The sequence below is a fragment of the Saccostrea echinata genome, unplaced genomic scaffold (assembly GCF_033153115.1).
Source record: "Saccostrea echinata isolate AGI-Se365-2 ecotype Australia unplaced genomic scaffold, CSIRO_AGI_Sech_v1 ptg000040l, whole genome shotgun sequence".
Classification (NCBI taxonomy): Eukaryota; Metazoa; Mollusca; class Bivalvia; order Ostreida; family Ostreidae; genus Saccostrea; species Saccostrea echinata.
In genome coordinates this window covers 4,173,735-4,193,403 of record NW_026889789.1, presented here as the reverse complement: position 1 = coordinate 4,193,403, position 19,669 = coordinate 4,173,735, and the positions used below count along the sequence as shown (strand labels likewise).

The window sequence follows — 19,669 nt, the reverse complement described above, 5'->3', positions numbered from 1 at the left end:
TGATTTCTCTTGCCCATAAAAGCTGGAAAACCTATACACAAATTTAATTAAATTGTATTAATTGCCAATTTACATGAGTACACAATTCACATGAACAGATTAGATCTGTAGAGAGGCGGGTCTCTATATCATATAACAATACAACCCACGAGCTCCCCTTCACTTAAACACTTAAAGACACTCTCACCTTTTCAATAACTTGCTGGCCATGGCCTCGTTTGAGTCATATTTCACTGTACTGGTAAAAAGTGTTGTGTTTATTTAAAGAATATTGTAGTATTGGGAATCCCCTGTAATGCACAGCTTATCTCTGAGTAATTTTATTGTCAAATTAACGATTTATCTAATACGCTAGAAGCAAAATAATCACAAAACAGGTATCCTTGTTGGGAGTATTATTTAGTTTTTTTTTTAAGTAAGTACCCTTTTATTATAAAAGTTAAATGTGAGAAACTCTTTATGCTATTGTTTTTTTTGTTTTTGTTTTTGTTTTTTTTTTTTCTTTGCAATTCAGATTCTTTTATTATTTTAGGTAGTTTACGTAGCATAAATGAAATTCCAACAAATATATTCTACAACAATGGTTATTGCACTTCTTTGTTTTTCACAACAAAAGGTAAGAACATTCAATATAAGTGTTCCCGGAACATTCATATACTGCATTGTGCGTACAAACACATATGTGTAATATCTGAAAATCATTATGTAAGATTTCCACAAAATTTTGAGAAAAATAAATTGAAATAAACACTTAAAAAAAAGGGGGGGGGGTAATTTCTTTCCAGACATTGGTGTTACAAATTAACTTTTTATTTTTCAAGCTCCTTAACTACTGTATACGAAATACTTGCGATCATCTTTTAATATCATATAGGAGTATGCAGGTGGTCAAAAAGAACAATGCAATAAATCTAATTCAACTGCACTTCTGGTCAAATCATGTCCAGGAACAGCCAAGGAGTGGGAAGAAGCGGCATCGAAAAAAGGTTGCAAAAGCATCCCAAACAACTGTGCCTCGTTTGAATATCACTGTGTAATAAATGCATGGGCTAATGAGACTTTAGAAGTATGTGCACCAATGATTAATATTATTGGTAAGAGCTGTTTTTTTTTTTAATTTTAAATTTCCATTCATTATTAAAGAAATATATCTTTTTCTCTGAAGGCTATGAAGTAAAAAATGAAAAGTCGAAAATTGAAATGAATATATGAATGAATTCATCAAACTTGCAATTTTATAACGTGCTGTGAAAAATAGAAATATTTCAAATCTTAAACTCGTCTGTGTCTTGTTTTGACTTTTCTGTTCGCTTTTTCTTTTCGGGGGTGGGGGGGGGGGGGTTGCACGTCGGGTGGGGGGAGGACAATGTCAATTCTGTTTGATGGAGTGTTTTGATGTCTGCAATATACATGTAAGAATCATTACTAGGAAACGTATGCGCAGAGTACAGCTTTGGAGGATCCAGGATTCAGCGGCACAGTGATCCAAATTGTACAGCATGCCCAAGCTCCTATAAATCTACGGAAATGCATCAATGTATGTATATGAATTATACATAATTCATTCTCGGAACACTTATAGAAGTATGTATTGAAATTCCTTATAGAAAATATTTCAGACGTTTTCTTCAAATAACATCAGAAATGTATAGACACATATCAACATAACTACATGTATTATGCTAAATTACACCTATGATTAAACTGAATGTTTTTATCCATTGTATAGATCAAGAATGCTACGATCTAGTTTACAAAGCACGTGAGAAAAGTAGATCTTCATTTATTGCAATTTCGTCCACTGTTGAGACCACTAACACACCAGTCAGTACAGCACACACAACACTTATCAGTCAGCAAATGGCGGCTCAGCATAAGGAATCGACGTCAGATCTAGAAACCAAGATACTGTAAATATACTAGATAAATTAATTAACATAATGTACTTGTAACGGAATACAAATCATATAAGATTTTTATTTTTCCTTCTACAGTGTTCCCATCTCTGTTGGCATTATTTTCCTTATAATCTTGGTTGGTACTCTTATTTACATTATACTACGCATGCGTAAGAGGACCGAATCTTTTTCCTCAAAAAGTAAGTTCTGAATTAAGTTTAACCAAGTGTTCAATATTTAGAGTGGAAATAAGATAAAAAGATTAAATGTATGCACTTCAAATCTAATTTTTTTTCTTGTCATTTTAAGGTGGCAGAGGATAGTTTTTTTTAATGCCAAACATGTGCCGAGGGGGTACACATATATATGCGATCCATAAAAACATGTACATGGGGACAGTTTTCCAGGGGCTAATTAATTACACTTCATATGCCCATGGCTCACAAATTATGTCAACAAACTACATGTAATCTGCCTATTAGAGTGCACATGCACCAAAAATGCACCTGGGGACTCCCCAAATTTTGGCTTGTTTTTCCAAGATCTGGGCCTCAGTCGCACCCATACAACCCACCCCCAGGCCCGAGCGAGCAGGATAAAACACCCAGTAGTCTGTAAATCAATGCATGCCCTAATGAAAATTCACCAATTGATATGGGGTCATTCACCTTCCCTCTGAGATACACACCTTCTTCTAAGGCCTACTGCTTTTCAGCTGAATTTCCTCTGCAACTGATCACGTGTCCTAGTTTCGCATTTACAACTCTGTATATGATAAGCGTCATAGTGACACCTACATGTTGCACATCATTTTTTTTTCAGCAAGCACTCTGCTACACTGCAAATGTGTCCCATAATTATTCTAATTATTTTTCTACATAAAATATCACATCAAACAGGGGGTATCTCAGTTTTTTAAGAAATTTGACCGGGTCTTTAGTACGAAACTATCCCCTGCCACCTAAGGTTTATTCTCACATTTTTTCACTCCCTGTACGAGAAAAGAAGGTAAATGTTCTTTTGTAAGAAATCCAAATTTATTTATTTGAAGAATACAGTAATTCTTTCTTTATGCCCCCGTATCGAAAATTCGGGGGTATATAGTTTTTGCCCTGTCCGTCTGTCTGTTTATCTGTTTGTCTGTTTGTCCGCAAAACCTTTAACATTGCCCATAACTTTTGATTGGTTGGAGCTATGGCTTTCATATTTCACACATGTATTTCTTGTGACAAGACCTTTCTTTGGGTACCATAATATTTGACCTTTTGACCTTGACCTTGGAGTTTGACCTACTTTTGAAAAACTTAAACCTTGGCCATAGCTTGTGAACCGTTGATGCTAGGACTTTTATACTTCACATATGTAATCCTTGTGAAAAGACCTTCCTTTGAATACCAACAACTTTGACCCTTTGACCTTGACCTTGGAGTTTGACCTACTTTTGAAAAACTTTAACTTTGGCCGTAACTTTTGAACCGTTGGTGCTAGGGCTTTCATACTTCACATATGTAATCCTTGTGACAAGACCTTGGTTTGGATACCAACAATTGTAATCCATTAACCTTGACCTTGGAGTTTGACGACCTTTTGGAAAACTTAAACCTTGGTAATAACTTCTGAACGATTGGTGCTTCAGCTTTCATATTTCACCAGTATATTTCTTGTGAGAAGGCCTTTCCTTAGGCACCATTATTTTTACAATTTGACCTTGACCTTGATGTTTGACTTACTTTTGAAAAACTTTAACCTTTTCCATATCTATTCAATGGTTGCTGCTAGGGCTCTTATATTTCACAGGTATATTCCTCGAGACAAGACCTTACTTTGGGTACCAACATATTTTATTTGCATTTGGGAAAGTTTAACCTTTGCTATAAATTGCCATACGGGGGCATCAGTGTTTCACAAACACATCTTGTTCTTACCATGCTCATGTAACTGATGCTTGGTATTAGTATTTTAATTCTCGTTTGTTGTTCTTTTCCAGAATCAACACCTTGCCAAAATAGAATTGAAGACATCGAACGTTCTTTGTTAAAGGAATAAAAAAAGACAATACCCTTGTTTTAAAGAACAAATCAATTGGAGAGTTGAAACGTATTGACATTTGTCCCATGTTCTAACAATTTCTTTTAAGGGGCCGACTGGGTTTTTAATTGCGCAATACTTCGCGCAGCATAGTAAAATAAAGCGTATTTACTCTTTGAAAGCAACTATTTTTACATAATTTATGAAGATAAACAAATTCAGGAATTCTCAGGTTAAAAAAAATTAATTACGTTTTTAAATAACTGATTTTTAAACGATTTTTCAAATGATGGGTAGACAGACGTCGTAATAGTGTGTTTTTGACGTTATGAATAACCGAAGTTCTTTAAGCGGTGTCATTCATTATGCCATAAAATAAAAAGTATAAAACATATGCTCTTGAAATTTTAAATATAGGAAATTGAGAATCTAGCAATCATTTTTGTAACTTTTTATGTAAATCTGTGATATATGTCATGTTTTGTTGTACTCCATAAAAACAGGAAAATATCATGAATTTTGACATTTTGAGATGCCCCCTCTGGAAACCAGACGGTAGAATTTTGTGTTTCTTGCCCAAAATGTACAATATAGTATTATCCATCAAATAATGTAATTTGAGCAAAAAGTCTATAGTAGTATTTGTATAATTTTCTCCTAAGTGCGAAAAAATGGTATTTTCCTATATAATCCTATAGTAAATGTACCTGTATTTTGAGATGGTCCCTAAAAAATAACCAGACGGTAGATTTTCACTAAACTTGGCATATATACTGAAGTCAATCTAAGGTACATATAGTATAAAATTAAAGAGTTTCTCTATAGTAGTTTTCACACAATAAAACCCCAGTCGGCTCCCTTAAATTATATAATCAATTTATGCAAAGATGCACATGTACTAAAAATTGCAGCCAGCAACTCATATGTCCGTTGTTTATCATTTTCATATACAAGTGCTATTTTAATATGTTGACGGTGCGACCGTAGGGGGCGAGCTCATTGTTCACTTAATTTTAAGATCCGCCTCTTCAAACTGCACTAAATATTTGGAACGTCTAGACTGTGACGTCACATGACGTCGTATGTTAGCATCATTTCCATAAACGAAGTTTGAAAAGTGCAAAAAAATTTTAACAAAGAACGTTTAATGTACTATCTGTATGCAATATCCATTAAATTAAGGTGAGTTTATTTTTTGTGAATTTTTAGTTTTCGTTACCGCGCTCGCTATAAATGTTTGTCGTAGAAAATATGTTACATGAGAGTTTTAAAGCAATCTTCAATTAAACAATTGACAGAATGTGCACATCCATATACTATTTTATATGAAAATTGCGTCTTTGAAGGAATACACTTGAAATGAAATCTCTTAACAAGATTAAGATACTGCTGTACCATAAAAAGCAAAGCTAATTGGAGATAAAGAGTAGCTTTTATGGAAAAATACAATGAACAATGCAAGTTGTGAGCAGAGCAGAAACAGACCTTCTGAAATCAGAGGTGGGATCAGGTGCCATGAAGTAGTGAGCATCCCCTATGGACTTGTCACTTCCGACTTTTACTCTTTCTCATGTCCATGTAAACGGAAAAATCCTTAGACAATTCAGTGTGATATTGGCGTCATTAGTCTTATAAAAAAACGTCAGTGAACACGTATTTTAAAGAACGATAGATTGATTTTTGCAAACAAAGTCAATATATACCATAGGATTAGAGAAATGTTGATTTTAAACGAGTTTGTTGATATCCTTGTAATAAAAACTTATTTGTCAGTAGCTCGTCTCGTTTTAGACATTGATCGTAAGTAGAATATGCTCTTTTGTATGAAATCAACTGGGAGACATAAGCTCCATATTTAGGCGATAACAGTATATTGCTGGACACAGAAATGAAGCTGTAGATAGAGAAAAAAAAGAAGACATCACCTTTATCATAAATCAAATTTTTGATTTCCAGCAAAACATTATACGTGAAGTTTAACAAAAGTGTGATGAAACTGAATAGTTTCACAAATAATTTTATAATGGAGTTTTTCATACTTATGTGTTTGAATGCAGTCTGGATTTGTTCTGACTACTTTTTAGCTCACCTGAGCTGAAAGCTCAAGTGAGCTTTTCTGATCACATTATGTCTGTAGTCCGTCTGTCCGTCTGTCTGTAAACTTTTCACATTTTCGACTTCTTCTCCAGAACCACTGGGCCAATTTCAACCAAACTTGCCACAAAGCATCCTTGGGTGAAGGGGATTCAAGTTTGTTCAAATGAAGGGCCACGCCCTCTTTCAAGGGGAGATAATTAAGAATTAGTGAAAAATGAATAGCATCTTTAAAAAATCTTCTTCTCAAGAACCACAGGGCCAGGAAAGACGAAACTCATATGGAAGCATCCCCAGGTAGTGTAGATTCAAGTTTGTTCAAATCATGACCCCCGGGGGTAGGGCGGGGCCACAATGGAGGATCAAAGTTTTACATAGAAATATATAGGAAAAATCTTTAAAAATCTTCTTCTCAAGAACAGTAAAGCCATGAAGAGTCATATTTATATGGAAGCATCCCCAGGTAGTGTAGATTCAAGTTTGTTCAAATCATGACCCCCGGGGGTAGGGCGGGGCCACAATGGAGGATCAAAGTTTTACATAGAAATATATAGGAAAAATCTTTAAAAATCTTCTTCTCAAGAACAGTAAAGCCATGAAGAGTCATATTTATATGGAAGCATCCTCAGGTAGTGTAGATTCAAGTTTGTTCAAATCATGACCCCCGGGGGTAGGGCGGGGCCACAATGGAGAATCAAAGTTTTACATAGAAATATATAGGAAAAATCTTTAAAAATCTTCTTCTCAAGAACAGTAAAGCCATGAAGAGTCATATTTATATGGAAGCATCCTCAGGTAGTGTAGATTCAAGTTTGTTCAAATCATGACCCCCGGGGGTAGGGCGGGGCCACAATGGAGGATCAAAGTTTTACATAGAAATATATAGGAAAAATCTTTAAAAATCTTCTTCTCAAGAACAGTAAAGCCATGAAGAGCCATATTTATATGGAAGCATCCTCAGGTAGTGTAGATTCAAGTTTGTTCAAATCATGACCCCCGGGGGTAGGGCGGGGCCACAATGGAGGATCAAAGTTTTACATATAAATATATAGGAAAAATCTTTAAAAATCTTCTTCTCAAGAACAGTAAAGCCATGAAGAGTCATATTTATATGGAAGCATCCCCAGGTAGTGTAGATTCAAGTTTGTTCAAATCATGACCCCCAGGGGTAGGGCGGGGCCACAATGGAGGATAAAAGTTTTACATAGAAATATATAGGAAAAATCTTTAAACATCTTCTTTTCAAGAACAGAAAAGCCATTAAGAGTCATATTTATATGGAAGCATCCTCAGGAAGTGTAGATTCAATTTTGTTCAAATCATGACCCCCGGGGGTAGGGCGGGGCCACAATGGAGGATCAAAATTTTAAATAGAAAAATAATGGAAAAATCTTTAAAAATCTTCTTCTCAAGAACAGTAAAGCCATGAAGAGTTATATTTATACGGAAGCATCCTCAGGTAGTGTAGATTCAAATTTGTTCAAATCATGACCCCCGGGGGGTAGGGCGGGGCCACAATGGAGGATCCAAATTTTACATAGAAATATATAGGAAAAATCTTTAAAAATCTTCTGCTCAAGAACAGTAAAGCCATGAAGAGTCACATTTATATGGAAGCATCCTCAGGTAGTGTAGATTCAATTTTGTTCAAATCATGGCTCCCGGGGGTAGGGCGGGGCCATAATGGAGGATCAAAATTTTACATAGAAATATATAGGAAAAATCTTCTTCTCAAGAACAGCAAAACCATGATGAGTCAAATTTATATGGAAGCATCCTCAGGTAGTGTAGATTCAATTTTGTTCAAATGATGACCCCCGGGGGTAGGGTGGGGCCCAATGGGGGATCGAAAGTTTTACGTAAGAACATATAGAAAAAAAAATTTCTTCTCAAGAACAGAAAAGCTATGTTAGTCTTATTGATATGGAAGCATCCTTGGGTAATGTAGATTCAAGTTTGTTCAAATGATGACCCCTGAGATAGGGAGGAGCTACAATGGGGGATCAAATTTTTACAAAGGAATAAATGGGAAAATTCTTTTAAAATCTTTTCAAGTACAACAAATTCATTTGTTATATTGACATGAAAGCATCATGAGGTAGTTTAAAATTCAAGCCCCCCCCCCCCCCCTGTTCATTACTGAACTGATTTGTGCCTTAGTCTAGCCAGTGTGCTCAGGTGAGCGATGTGGCCCATGGGCCTCTTGTTTAAAACAAATAATGCGATTCTAGGAATAAACCGATATCTCTCTCTCTCTCTCTCTCTCTCTCTCTCTCTCTCTCTCTCTCTCTCTCTCTCTCTCTCTCTCTCTCTCTCTTGTTTTGTTTCGTTTTTTTTTTTTTTTTTTGCTATGATATATTTCAAAAAGCAAAACGCTGCATCATATTCTAGTTAAATGCGCTTCCTTTTCTTGAACTTACAAGCATATACTTGTTAACTAAACTATCCGGTAACTAGCTTTGTCACATATTCTGTTTTAAGTACGACATATGTGTCTTTTTTGGAAGGGGGGGGGGGTCAAAATGAGAATCACTCCACAAAGAAATTATTTACTTTCAGAACACCCTTGAAAATAAATATGAATAAGTAGAAATCGGTTTTTAAACCTCATGGTAGTCTTTTGTGAACTTTGTTATAAAGAACAATAATGATTTTTAATCCATGTCGTATGTTGAAAAAAAAGTTCACTTAATCGTGCAAAATCTGCCTACGTTTAGAGTAGGTTTTCCGTACGCCTTTTCCTCATAATACATTATTTTTTTTCGGAATGAAAACTCAAGTATGGATGACGATGTACAATACAAACATTTATGTTTAAATAACCCGATATTGTTCATTTTACTTTGCATATAACAATATATGTGACTGTTGTGTGAGTCTTAAATTACATACCTGAATCATTTTATCACACGCTACAATTAGAGACTCAAATATAGGTCTCATACCAGAATTTAATATATGTACATATAACACCCACACTTGGGAAAACGTATCTTACTTTTGAAGGACATATAGTAAACAAATTAAGGAAGGTGATATTGCTACAATACCGGGGGAAAAATAATACTAACTGTGCCGGTCGGCCGGACGGCTTCGATCTTCGGTGGAGAGATAGGTCAGTTGGTAGAGCACCTGACTAGAAATTCGGGGGGGGGGGGGGGGCAGGATTGAATACGGTCTGGTCTGTCACATTTTTCTCCCCTCCTGTTACATATGATGCAATGCCCTGGAAGCGATAGGTGAAAGAACTCCCAAAGAAGAGCCTGGGTTGGTGAATTCGAGGCGAAGACATTAAGAAGGGAGGAGTTCGATCTCCAGTGGCTAGATATCTCATTTGGTCGAATCCTTGTCTGGCCTGTTCTATTTTCCTGTTACAGTACCTTTTGAATACACTGCGCCATTATACTTATATTATATGCTTGGAATAATGAATCAATACACATGGCTCTGTCATGTATAATACGTATATGATATGTATTTAGGGTTTATTTTCGTGTCATATATATAGGATCTCCCATGATTTGTAGTTGGATATGATTTTTATCCAACGAGTTGTGTGTTTTTTATCCCCGAGCCTTGGCGAGGGGATAAAAAACACACAACGAGTTGAATAAAAATCATATCTAACTACAAATCATGGGAGATTCTTTTTATCCCATGTTTAATACTTCACAACCAATGTTTTACACTGTTTTATAAATATAGGACTCCACTTTATTTTACTTCATCGCGCTAACGCAAAAACCATTGTGACGTCACAACTGTGGATTATGAAAAAATTATCCAATGAGTCATATCCACGGGATAAAGGGGTAAACATGGGATAAATGTACATAGTCTTAAATCCTCAAGCTTAAAATCTTTGGAATATTTTGTTAAGAAGAGATCTATTTAAATAATAAGCACAATTTAAAAAAAAAATGTGGTGAGCTCTTTGAAGCTTATGAAATTGATGCATTGTATTGGGAGGGAAAAGTTTTGAATATAGAAATGGAATTTTTTTTTTTTTTTTTTTTTTTTTTTTGATGAAAAATTTTCATGAATGCATTTAAAAGCATCTTTTGTCTGTATAGGAGAAATTGAGTCATAACTAGTCCTTATGTCATATCTAGTCAATTGTGTATATTTTAAATTAAATACATTTTACAGATCATCATACAGTGTAATTAATTATGCAGACTTGTAGAGTTATTTGATTACCCACGAGAGGCAAATTAAAGTTATATCAGAACAACCGTAACTAGTCATTGTGTAAGAAAATTAAACTCCAGCAGAAAATGTCCACTCAATTTGAAAGTAAAGCTATACCCGGAAAATAAATCTAAATTTAGTTTAAGTTTTGTTTTGATTAGGACAATTTTCGCTTCTTAAATAAGTTTTCATTTTTCCTTTCACTTTTCATTATCATTTTCTTTCCAATTTGACTTTAGAGTGTGGAGGGGGGGGGGGGGGGTAACTAAGCCTTAAAAGGACAAAAACACATCAAATAAATAGATAACTAAATGAATAAATAAATTAACGTAATTTTTTATGTAGGAAAAATTCTTCGAATGTTAACTATTTGTAGCATAGGCGCTTGGGTCAAGGATAATGTATATTTTCTATATAATGTATTGTCGAGGAAATTCGAACTATATTCGTAACTTCTTTTTAAGCGCTGAAACTAAAAATTACCACTGTGCGCTTAATGAAGGACCTTTGAAGTTGTCAGATTTTTTTCATTTTTGCACCTGAGATTTCTTAAATAACTGTCACTAACATCCTGAAGTCTGGGGATCTAATTCCCATTATTGCTGGAGATATGATGCATTTATCTCCCTTACTCCAGAGCTGTCAAGAATACACACTGAGCACTCTGACAGAAGTTTTTTGTGCATATTTTGAAGCAGAATTTCATCCTTAATAGACTAAGCCTGGCAACCAATTTTGTATCCGTGGAGAGTATATGCATTGTTCTTCACAACAAACAAAAAATAATTCACAAGTCGGAAACCATTATGCAATTATTACATAACAAAATTGCATTTTACCCTCCTAAGAATGACAAAATTTACAGAAATTGTTAAATATTAGGCTGATAATAAAATCTGCATCTGGTCAATTTATGTTCCAAATAAAGCCTAGGTACTTGTCTACAACCTGCTATGCAGAAGTTTATCTAAAAGCTGTGTTGTAACACAGGGCAGTCCAAATGATATCAGCATCTGGGGAGGTTCTAGACAGCTCTGACACTCCATTAAACTTGCTTTGATGATAAGAAAATGGAGAAAACAATTCAGATGTAATTTAGTGTTGTGATTTATGTAACTGGCTTTCTCTGCAGACACAAATTAGCCATGAAATTCCAATTGAACATACATAATTATCCTCTTTTCATTGAATTACTCAGGAATTTCAAAGGTGTTTGATGAATTTGCATGATTAATTCAAGATTACAGCTTTTTGTTTCACCAAATTTACATAAAAATTCAACAATTAAATTTAAAAATATAAATCTTAAACATTTTTATGGGTCTTAACACTTTTAAATGTGAATAAATGCAACAAAGAAACAAATATCAGGCCATCCTCCATGATTCTTGGAGGTGGGTGGGTGTACAAAAAATGCTGATAAAATTTATAGGAAGTGACAAAAGAAGAACATGGCACTTTATTAGCTGAATTATGGTTATTCTGATATTTTGATTGTGTAAATATGTCAAATTTCTTCATCACTTTAATTTGTAATTTATTAATATTTCAGTACATTAATGTGTTTAACAAATCATGCTAAAATAAACATCCTGACTGAGACTTAATTTAAAAGAGAGGGTCAACACCTACATAAAAGTGGTAAAATGACAAAAAACATTCTCCGGCAAACTGAAAAATCTTGAATGTCAGCTGCGAAAGCATGGAAAAAGTCTAGAGAACCATAACAGGCATACCATGGTGCTAAGTGACATTCTGTACTATATGTGTGATGCATGGTTGGGACTCAGAATAAGTATTCACTCTCATGCCCTGACAGTATTTATGCATTTTTGGTCATAAGCTTCTTATTTTTGAAAAATTCTTAATAAATTTTATTTGTGCATTACTTTTGTTAGACAAATTTAACTCATTTCATTATTTCTATTCCTCAACTCCAGTAATAAATGAATCACTTAAGGTGAATAAAATGAAAGTAAACCCAGTCTCTGTAAAATTTAACACTTTTTAAAATCATGTTTTACTTCTTCACATTTTATCGCAGTTGTCGCTTTTGTTGAAAACTCATTCGCAAACCCAGAATTAGTCTTTTCTTGAAAAAATCAGCCTAAAGTGCTTTTACGGCAAAGTCTGTAGACACTATAATTGACTGCGGTCATGTGGTGCACAGAGTTTAAATCATATAAAATAAAAAACCAACATTTTCTAAGTTCTTTCTACATGTCAGATGCATAATCCTCCTTTGAAAGTCATAATTTGGAGTTTTGAGGTTAAAACATGACATATTATTAGTATTTTACATAGAAATCTGTATAAATTAATGTCAACCCTGCTTCTAAATTTAAAAATATGTGCTTTCACACAGAAAGTTCATAAAATGACATATTTTGTTGAAATATGCCTTTATAAAATTAAAACTGCCTTTAATATGGGTGTAGATGATTTTACACAATCACCTTCAAGGTATCACACCGGTAATTGTTTTCACTATGTAATTCTATATAGAATAAAAAATCATTAAAAATCAGGTATTCGAATTCATGAAAAAATATTTAGCAGGAAGTGTTAAACGTTACCAGTCACATCAGCTGACACCAAAAATAGGGTACCTACACGGCATTTTCTGATTTTTTCCATCCGCAAACAGGAATACCCTCAAAACCACGTGTATTCAATGTGTTTATAAACATCCTGTGTGCACCCCAGGAAGTGGCCTCCTATGCCCCGAAAGAAATAGTTCCTGTTAAAAATCTTTAATATTTTACAAAGTTCATTTTGATTGGTCAATTACCGGTGTGATACCTTAAAAACAAAGTTACGAATATAGTTCGAATTTCCTCGACAATACATTATATAGAAAATATACATTATCCTTGACCCAAGCGCCTATGATTTGTAGCTATATTTATAATTAGTTTTTAACTCATGGGCTTTGAAAAGCAAATAATTGGACAAATGACCTATAACCATATAGAGTCTGCATGTTTTTCAATCATTTTCAAAGCATTATTCAATACATTGTCTGTCGTTTCTTGCGAATGACAAAAAGAATACAACGTGCGTACAGTCATGTGCACGAATTGATAAGAATATTAAATGCAAGATATTATGGCGCTGCTATTACATAATCGATTATTAATCATACATCATAAAGCAGGTTAAAAAAAGCATAGAAAACATGAGCTTTTATAAGAAAGCTGGGGAAGCACCGAATGTTTTTTTGTGATGATTCACACTTTCGCATCAAAAAATACATTTTTTTTTTTCAAAATGCATACAGGCATGGCAGTATCTCTTTGTTACGTGTTATTCACAGGCCCTTAGATCGCTTTAAAAAAATTCAGATGTTAAAAAAAATAATGGTATGGAACTCCTTACATAGGGTATCCACATTCGCCAATAAAATACTTTTAAATCAAATGATCTTAAACTTTACTTTCTATTTGTAACTATTCACATATAAACGATCTACGTTACTACTAAGTTCTTTCCGAAATTCCGTATACTTCCCGAGATATTTTCTAATCAAATTCCAAATTTGACCTTATTTATTTACTCGACATTAGCTTGGGCCTCTAAATAGTAACACGAATTGTAAAGCGGGAACGACGGGACGAATTCGATAGAATGTATTCTATACTCTCTAAATATTTGTTTTTATTGCACTCAGTCTCTACAGAATTTTATCTGATTTTATCAAATGGTCTTACTAAGTTGCCACCGACATTTTAGCGGTATAATTCTTTAAAAAAATCAAAAGATATATTATACATTCCGGGAAAATTTCGACAATCATAATTCTTCTAACATTAGTAAACAACATGGCTGTGAAGTTGTTGAAGCAAACGGTTTCTAATTTTATTTTTCCGCGAAAGGAATCATTACTAACTTAACCTTACGATCTGGAGTAAAAAAAATCAACTTTAAAGTGTTGAAAGATTGTGCAAATACGATGCAGCTGTTCGCTGCAGGTCCAAACACCGTCTGTATACATGTGAAATAACCAGGGCCCAAGCTAATGTCAAGTAAAAAAATGTAGATCAATTTTGGAATTGATTTCACCATATCTCGGAAAGTACATGGAATTTCGGAATGATTTTTGTTAGTAATGTAGATTGATTATATATGACTGGATTTGAACAGAAAGTGAACATTTAGAGCATTCGATTTAAAAGTATTTCATAAGCGAAAGTGGGTACCCTATGCAAGGAGTTTCATACCTTTATCTTTTTATACACCCCGTTTTTTTTTTTATTTTTATTTATTATTTTTTTTTACCGTTGGATCTAAGCGATCCAAAGGTCTGTGCTCTTATTATTTCTTTTCAGAAAATATTTCAAAGAAAACTGGGCATTTCAAATTAATTGAAATTTTAGTTAGGAAAAACTATATCCTTTGCACCATTATTGATAATCAACCATTCATTAACTGTCTCGAATAGTAGAGATTTATAATGAACGTTTTGTGTACTCTCCTATGAATTAGATTCTTAAAATATCATTTAGATATAAGGTGATAATAATGATTGTTTCTTAGAACACTGTCCAGATTTTTTTTTTTTAAATAAATGTTGTTACATGTAAGTACAGACATGACACTAGGACCATTTTTTTTTTTTTAATTGGTTTACGGATTTCAAAATTTCAAAATCCGTTGGGAACAATGTAGAGGGGGGAAAACTAGAGTACCGGCACTGGTAATAAAAAGTGAAGAATTTGATTTGAGTTACACACTTTATTATCAATTTTCATATATTTATATTCTTTTGCCCCCCTCCCCCCACTTTCAACGCTTTTCTGCACGAAGGCTGCTTTCCAGCAGTGATGCAAATGTTAAGGATTAGCCACGCAATCGAAAATTGCTGATTCTTCTCCAGCACAGTGGGAGTGATTGTCATTCAGTTCTGAATCCCCATAGTTGGCGCATATAGAAGCAAACCTCTGAGCAACACCTACAAAAGTTGATTTCCAAGCATTCAGTCATGCTGATTCTTAAAAAAAAAAAAAAAAATCCTTTCGGTCCAAATTTGTATTCAAATATTTTAAAACCGGTTATAAATTTCACATGCATAGGAAATAGTTTGTGTGGGGGTTTCACAGTCCAAACCCTCCCTTAAAATCAGCGCCTTGCAAAATTCATGGCCTTCAGGAAAAAGTGGTGATCCACATATGTAATCAATTTCTCCTGGACTCTGTCTAAAGAACGACACATGGGGAGTGGAGAGCCTCTCCTTGCAGTAAACGACTCTCCTTCTTCCACCATCACTGCAGACAATAAAACTACGGACTTTGCCTACAAATAAAAATAAAATTTGTTTTTGAATGATTTGAGGGATAAATAAATTGAAATTGTGTTTACTTCACTTGTGATATACTTGTAGAATAATTTGAGATCTTTATATATAGTGTTGAAGTTGTATGCTTATCAGCAACAATTTTTTTTTCACGGTTACAGCATGGCTTGTGATGTGTTCCGTTATAATGTCCCCAATATATTGCCCATGTTTTGATTTAATGATAGCCATCTAAGATTGCTATGGCTCACGATGGTTGAAATGAAGGTTGAAGTAAATTATTGTCCGAACCCTCCATTACGTCGACCCATCCTACATCGATCCTGTAGGGTTTTCTATTGATCAATTTTTTTTTTCCCCTTTTGTTTAAAAAAAAATGGGCTTGGCAGATCTGTAAACCAACTTTTAAAAAATAAATGGCCAAGTTTTTTCCTAGCCATTCCCGGCCATGCTTTTCCAGACCCCGGGATTCGTAGAGCGATAGATCTGGAATAGGTACATTTGGTGTATGCATAGAAATTACAGTTACATTGATAGCAAAATATTTACATTTCCAATGTCTTTGTCTGAGATAAAATTACAAATTGTAAAAATACTTTATTTCTACATAAATCTACTGGTTCATCGATAGGCGCGGTTAAAAAAAATCACGTGCGGGGCGGGACAAATAGAGACAGAAGCGGGGCTATTGGCACGGGAATTTGCAGAATCAGGAGCATGTAAATATAAGGAATAACTGTCAGATTTTTTGGATTCATGACGATGATCAATCGATTGGCTTGCGTGATAATTTTATGCATAAACGCCTTCGGCGTTTATGCAAATTATCACGCAAGCCACTCGATTGATCACATCATGAATCCAAAAAATTAGACAGTTATTCCTTAAATACAGTATTATTCACATACATAAATTTAAATTTTAATGTACATTAGTATTTCGCGCCAGTATAAAGAAACGCCAAGTTTATTTCCTGAATCAACGATATGCCTTCATTTGTCTTCTTTCTTTTTGAAATTCGTGTTTAGTAACAATACAAGCTTTAAAATAGCATTAAGATTAAAAAATCGATTTAAAAGGAAAAAAAGAAACCACCCAAAACAAACCGCTCAGATATCCGATCTTTGATAGCACACTTTATACAATGACTCACTTTAAACCCCCTGATTTACAAAGAAATTTATGAATGAAATATTTCAGCCTAACCTTGACCCAGTTTTTTTTTTTTTTTACAAAGAATAAACAGTTGTAAATAAATTTTAACTAGAAGATATTCGAAAATAAAAGTGAAAAGTTATTCGATCATTAAAGATAGTTTCAAAAGGTTTTGCAAATCTCCTCAACTTTTGGAGCCTTTGGACGTCTCCTTCTGCCACTTACAATGATTTTTCTAGTCATGTCTGTTTGCCTACAAATTAATATAATATTTTGGAATATTGTACGTGTTGTAATTGTGATATATTATACCACTTATTATGTTTGCAATTGGTTATAGTTACCAAACTTGTAAGATAAGTGTAAGTTTAGACTTGGTAATTTTGCTAATGCATGTAATTTTTACTTGGTCTCAACCGATGTTTTGCTCGTCAAATTTTGGCGTTTGTATATACCACCTTGAAATCTATCAAGCCTTAATAAAAACAATTTTAACACATACATGTGTGAAGTTACATGTATAGTTTCTCGGTTACTGTTCAATTAAATTTTTGCTGGAAAGAGGAAGCATGAAGACTATTGATACTTAGATTGTATCTGCGACATCTTTTAACATAAAGTCAGTGCTTTGTACTCAAATTATCAAAAAACCCTCTTTTAGGAGTTCTCTAGTGGATAAGCTTTTCCCACTGTATTGTTTATTGTACATGTATGAGAGACTAATCTTTGAAATAATAAAAAAAATAAATATAAATAAATAAAAAGAGCAGTTTACAATGCACATATGTCGCAAGGAGACGAGAGACTATCGATTGGATTTTTGTCAAAATATGAATCCCCCTTCCACCTACTTCACTTCCAAGTCCCTCAATCTTACATGTACCTGCATGTGTGAGAAAGACAGTGAAAGGGAGATAAATGCGACAACTTTTCAAATCACTTTAAAAAAAAAAAAGCCAGGAAGGTGTGTACTTTTTCAGACTGGATGGAAAGATTTTAAAAGGGGCGGGGGAGGGGGGGTCGTTATCTCGAGAAATGTAAGTTTAAAAAAAGAACAAATAAAACGTGCAGCGTCTCGCCTGAAAGATGTACGACTACATAATAGTGTATTTGTCATTCCCTGAAGCATAAGGGGTGGGGTAGGTTGGGGTTGGTGGCACTGTACTGGTTGTTTTAACGAATAAAGTCCGAAAGAAGTCTATCAATGCAAATCACTGAATGAACTGTAAAAATGTTAAAATTTATCATGCTATTTCTGTATTTTTTTAAAACTAGTCACGCGTCCTTTAAAATTAAGAACAAACTGATTTTAACATTTGCTCTGCTTTTTATACATTGAGACTTTTGTGTTTATCTGGACAATAAAGACGCGATAAAGGCTTGTATAATACCTACATACAAACAGAAAAAAAATGAATATTAATATTTTATTTAATTCAGTGATGTTAATTATATAACTTTAAATAAATTTATTTGAAATCCAAGGATTAAGGTGTATGTTAATTTTGAATAACGATTACAAAAACTGAATGCTAGTTATGTATTTAAAATTCCTCGATAAAGTCATGAATAGACAGGATAATAACCTAACTACCGGCCTTTGTAATAGTTTGTTCTCAAAAGAAAAAAAAAATAACAGTGAAACAAAAGTACAATAATAAACAAATTGATTAATAAAGAAAGAAAGAAATAGAATACAAATACAGTGCAAAACAAAACAAAGCAAAACACTTCCTCATCTGTGTTTTTTTTTTTTTATTTCAATTTTTAATTGCATTGACGACAATTATCTTTTAAAAAATGGCCATTATAAAATTTGAAAAAATCCATTTACAACTATATTTGCTTTCGCTTTATCCCAGAGCACTGACCACGAGAGCCCATCCGTGAAAAAGTCTAAAAATAGGCATTATAATTCCCCGACGCATCATGCTGTCCGAAGATCTTTAAATAGCATTCGGAAAATACCACACTGACCAAGTATATAAATAGGGCCCCGAAGATGACCACTAAAGCCTGACTCTCAGATAGCCGTAGCATATCCAGTGTTTAAAACTTGACTATAATACAGGTCAGTAATGTACTATATTAATCTTTAAATTTCTTTTTTTTTCTTTTCAAATATGTGATTATTTGTACATTTAGTTTAATAATCAAATGACAATGATAAAATCACAATTTTCAATAGAATGTTTATTTGACATTCTTTTTTGAGAGTTTAATTATTAAACACGTTATTAAGGTTGTAGAGGGGTAATTTGTTACCAAAAAAAAAAAAAAAAAAAAAAAAAAAAAAAATCTATAGTGTCAAAATCTTTATAAAAGGGTATACAGGAGTATAGTCCTCTCGATAAATATCTCTAACGAAAAATATACATTAATAATTCAGTCTGGTTACCCTCAATATCCGTCACGAAAAATTTCAAATTTCCTAAGATAAGCATACCAGTTAATCGCTTCTTTTTTTAAATGGCGGGGGGGGGGGGGGGGTCTGTTTGTTTCTTTTTGTTAAAGGTCAGTCCCATTCGATAATTTTCTAGGCACTCGGGGCATTTGAGCTGTGAGGAATCTTTTTCGTGCCAGCACCTACTGCAACATGAGACTCGTTTTATACGGTCTCATCCGAAAGACCCGTCTCCACGTCGCACAGTGCATGGATGATCGACTCCTGAGCGGGTCTAGAGTAAACACTCTAACCTCTATGCCATGCGGGCGACGGGGGGAGGGGGTCGCAAACACCCCACCCCCCTCCCCCTCAAAAAAAATTTCAGTTAAAGCCATAATAACCTTAAAAATATAATTCAAAATTGTTGCGTATGGGTTGGGGGTAGAGACTGTATGTAGAAAATATTTATACTTTAAAAGAACAGAGGGATGGGTTGGAGGGTTGCTGAAATGTGAACATTTCTATAAAAGAGCCTTTTTAATAAAAAAAAAAAATCCATTGGAAAACTAGAATTTAATTTTAACTTATTTCCTTAATGATGTCTCTGTTACATGTAATAGACGC

At 34.0% G+C, this 19,669-nt stretch overlaps 1 protein-coding gene across 1 annotated transcript; it reads left to right on the top strand.

The window, feature by feature from the left end:
• Window positions 1-542: 542 nt before the first annotated feature.
• Window positions 543-4,337, top strand: LOC133200641 (uncharacterized). The gene is made up of 6 exons (XM_061336422.1): window positions 543-616; window positions 875-1,094; window positions 1,430-1,537; window positions 1,730-1,910; window positions 1,995-2,098; window positions 3,886-4,337. The coding sequence occupies exons 1-6, from the start codon at window positions 551-553 to the stop codon at window positions 3,942-3,944; spliced, it is 738 nt and encodes a 245-aa protein (XP_061192406.1). The 5' UTR covers window positions 543-550; the 3' UTR covers window positions 3,945-4,337.
• The last annotated feature ends 15,332 nt before the right edge of the window (window positions 4,338-19,669 follow it).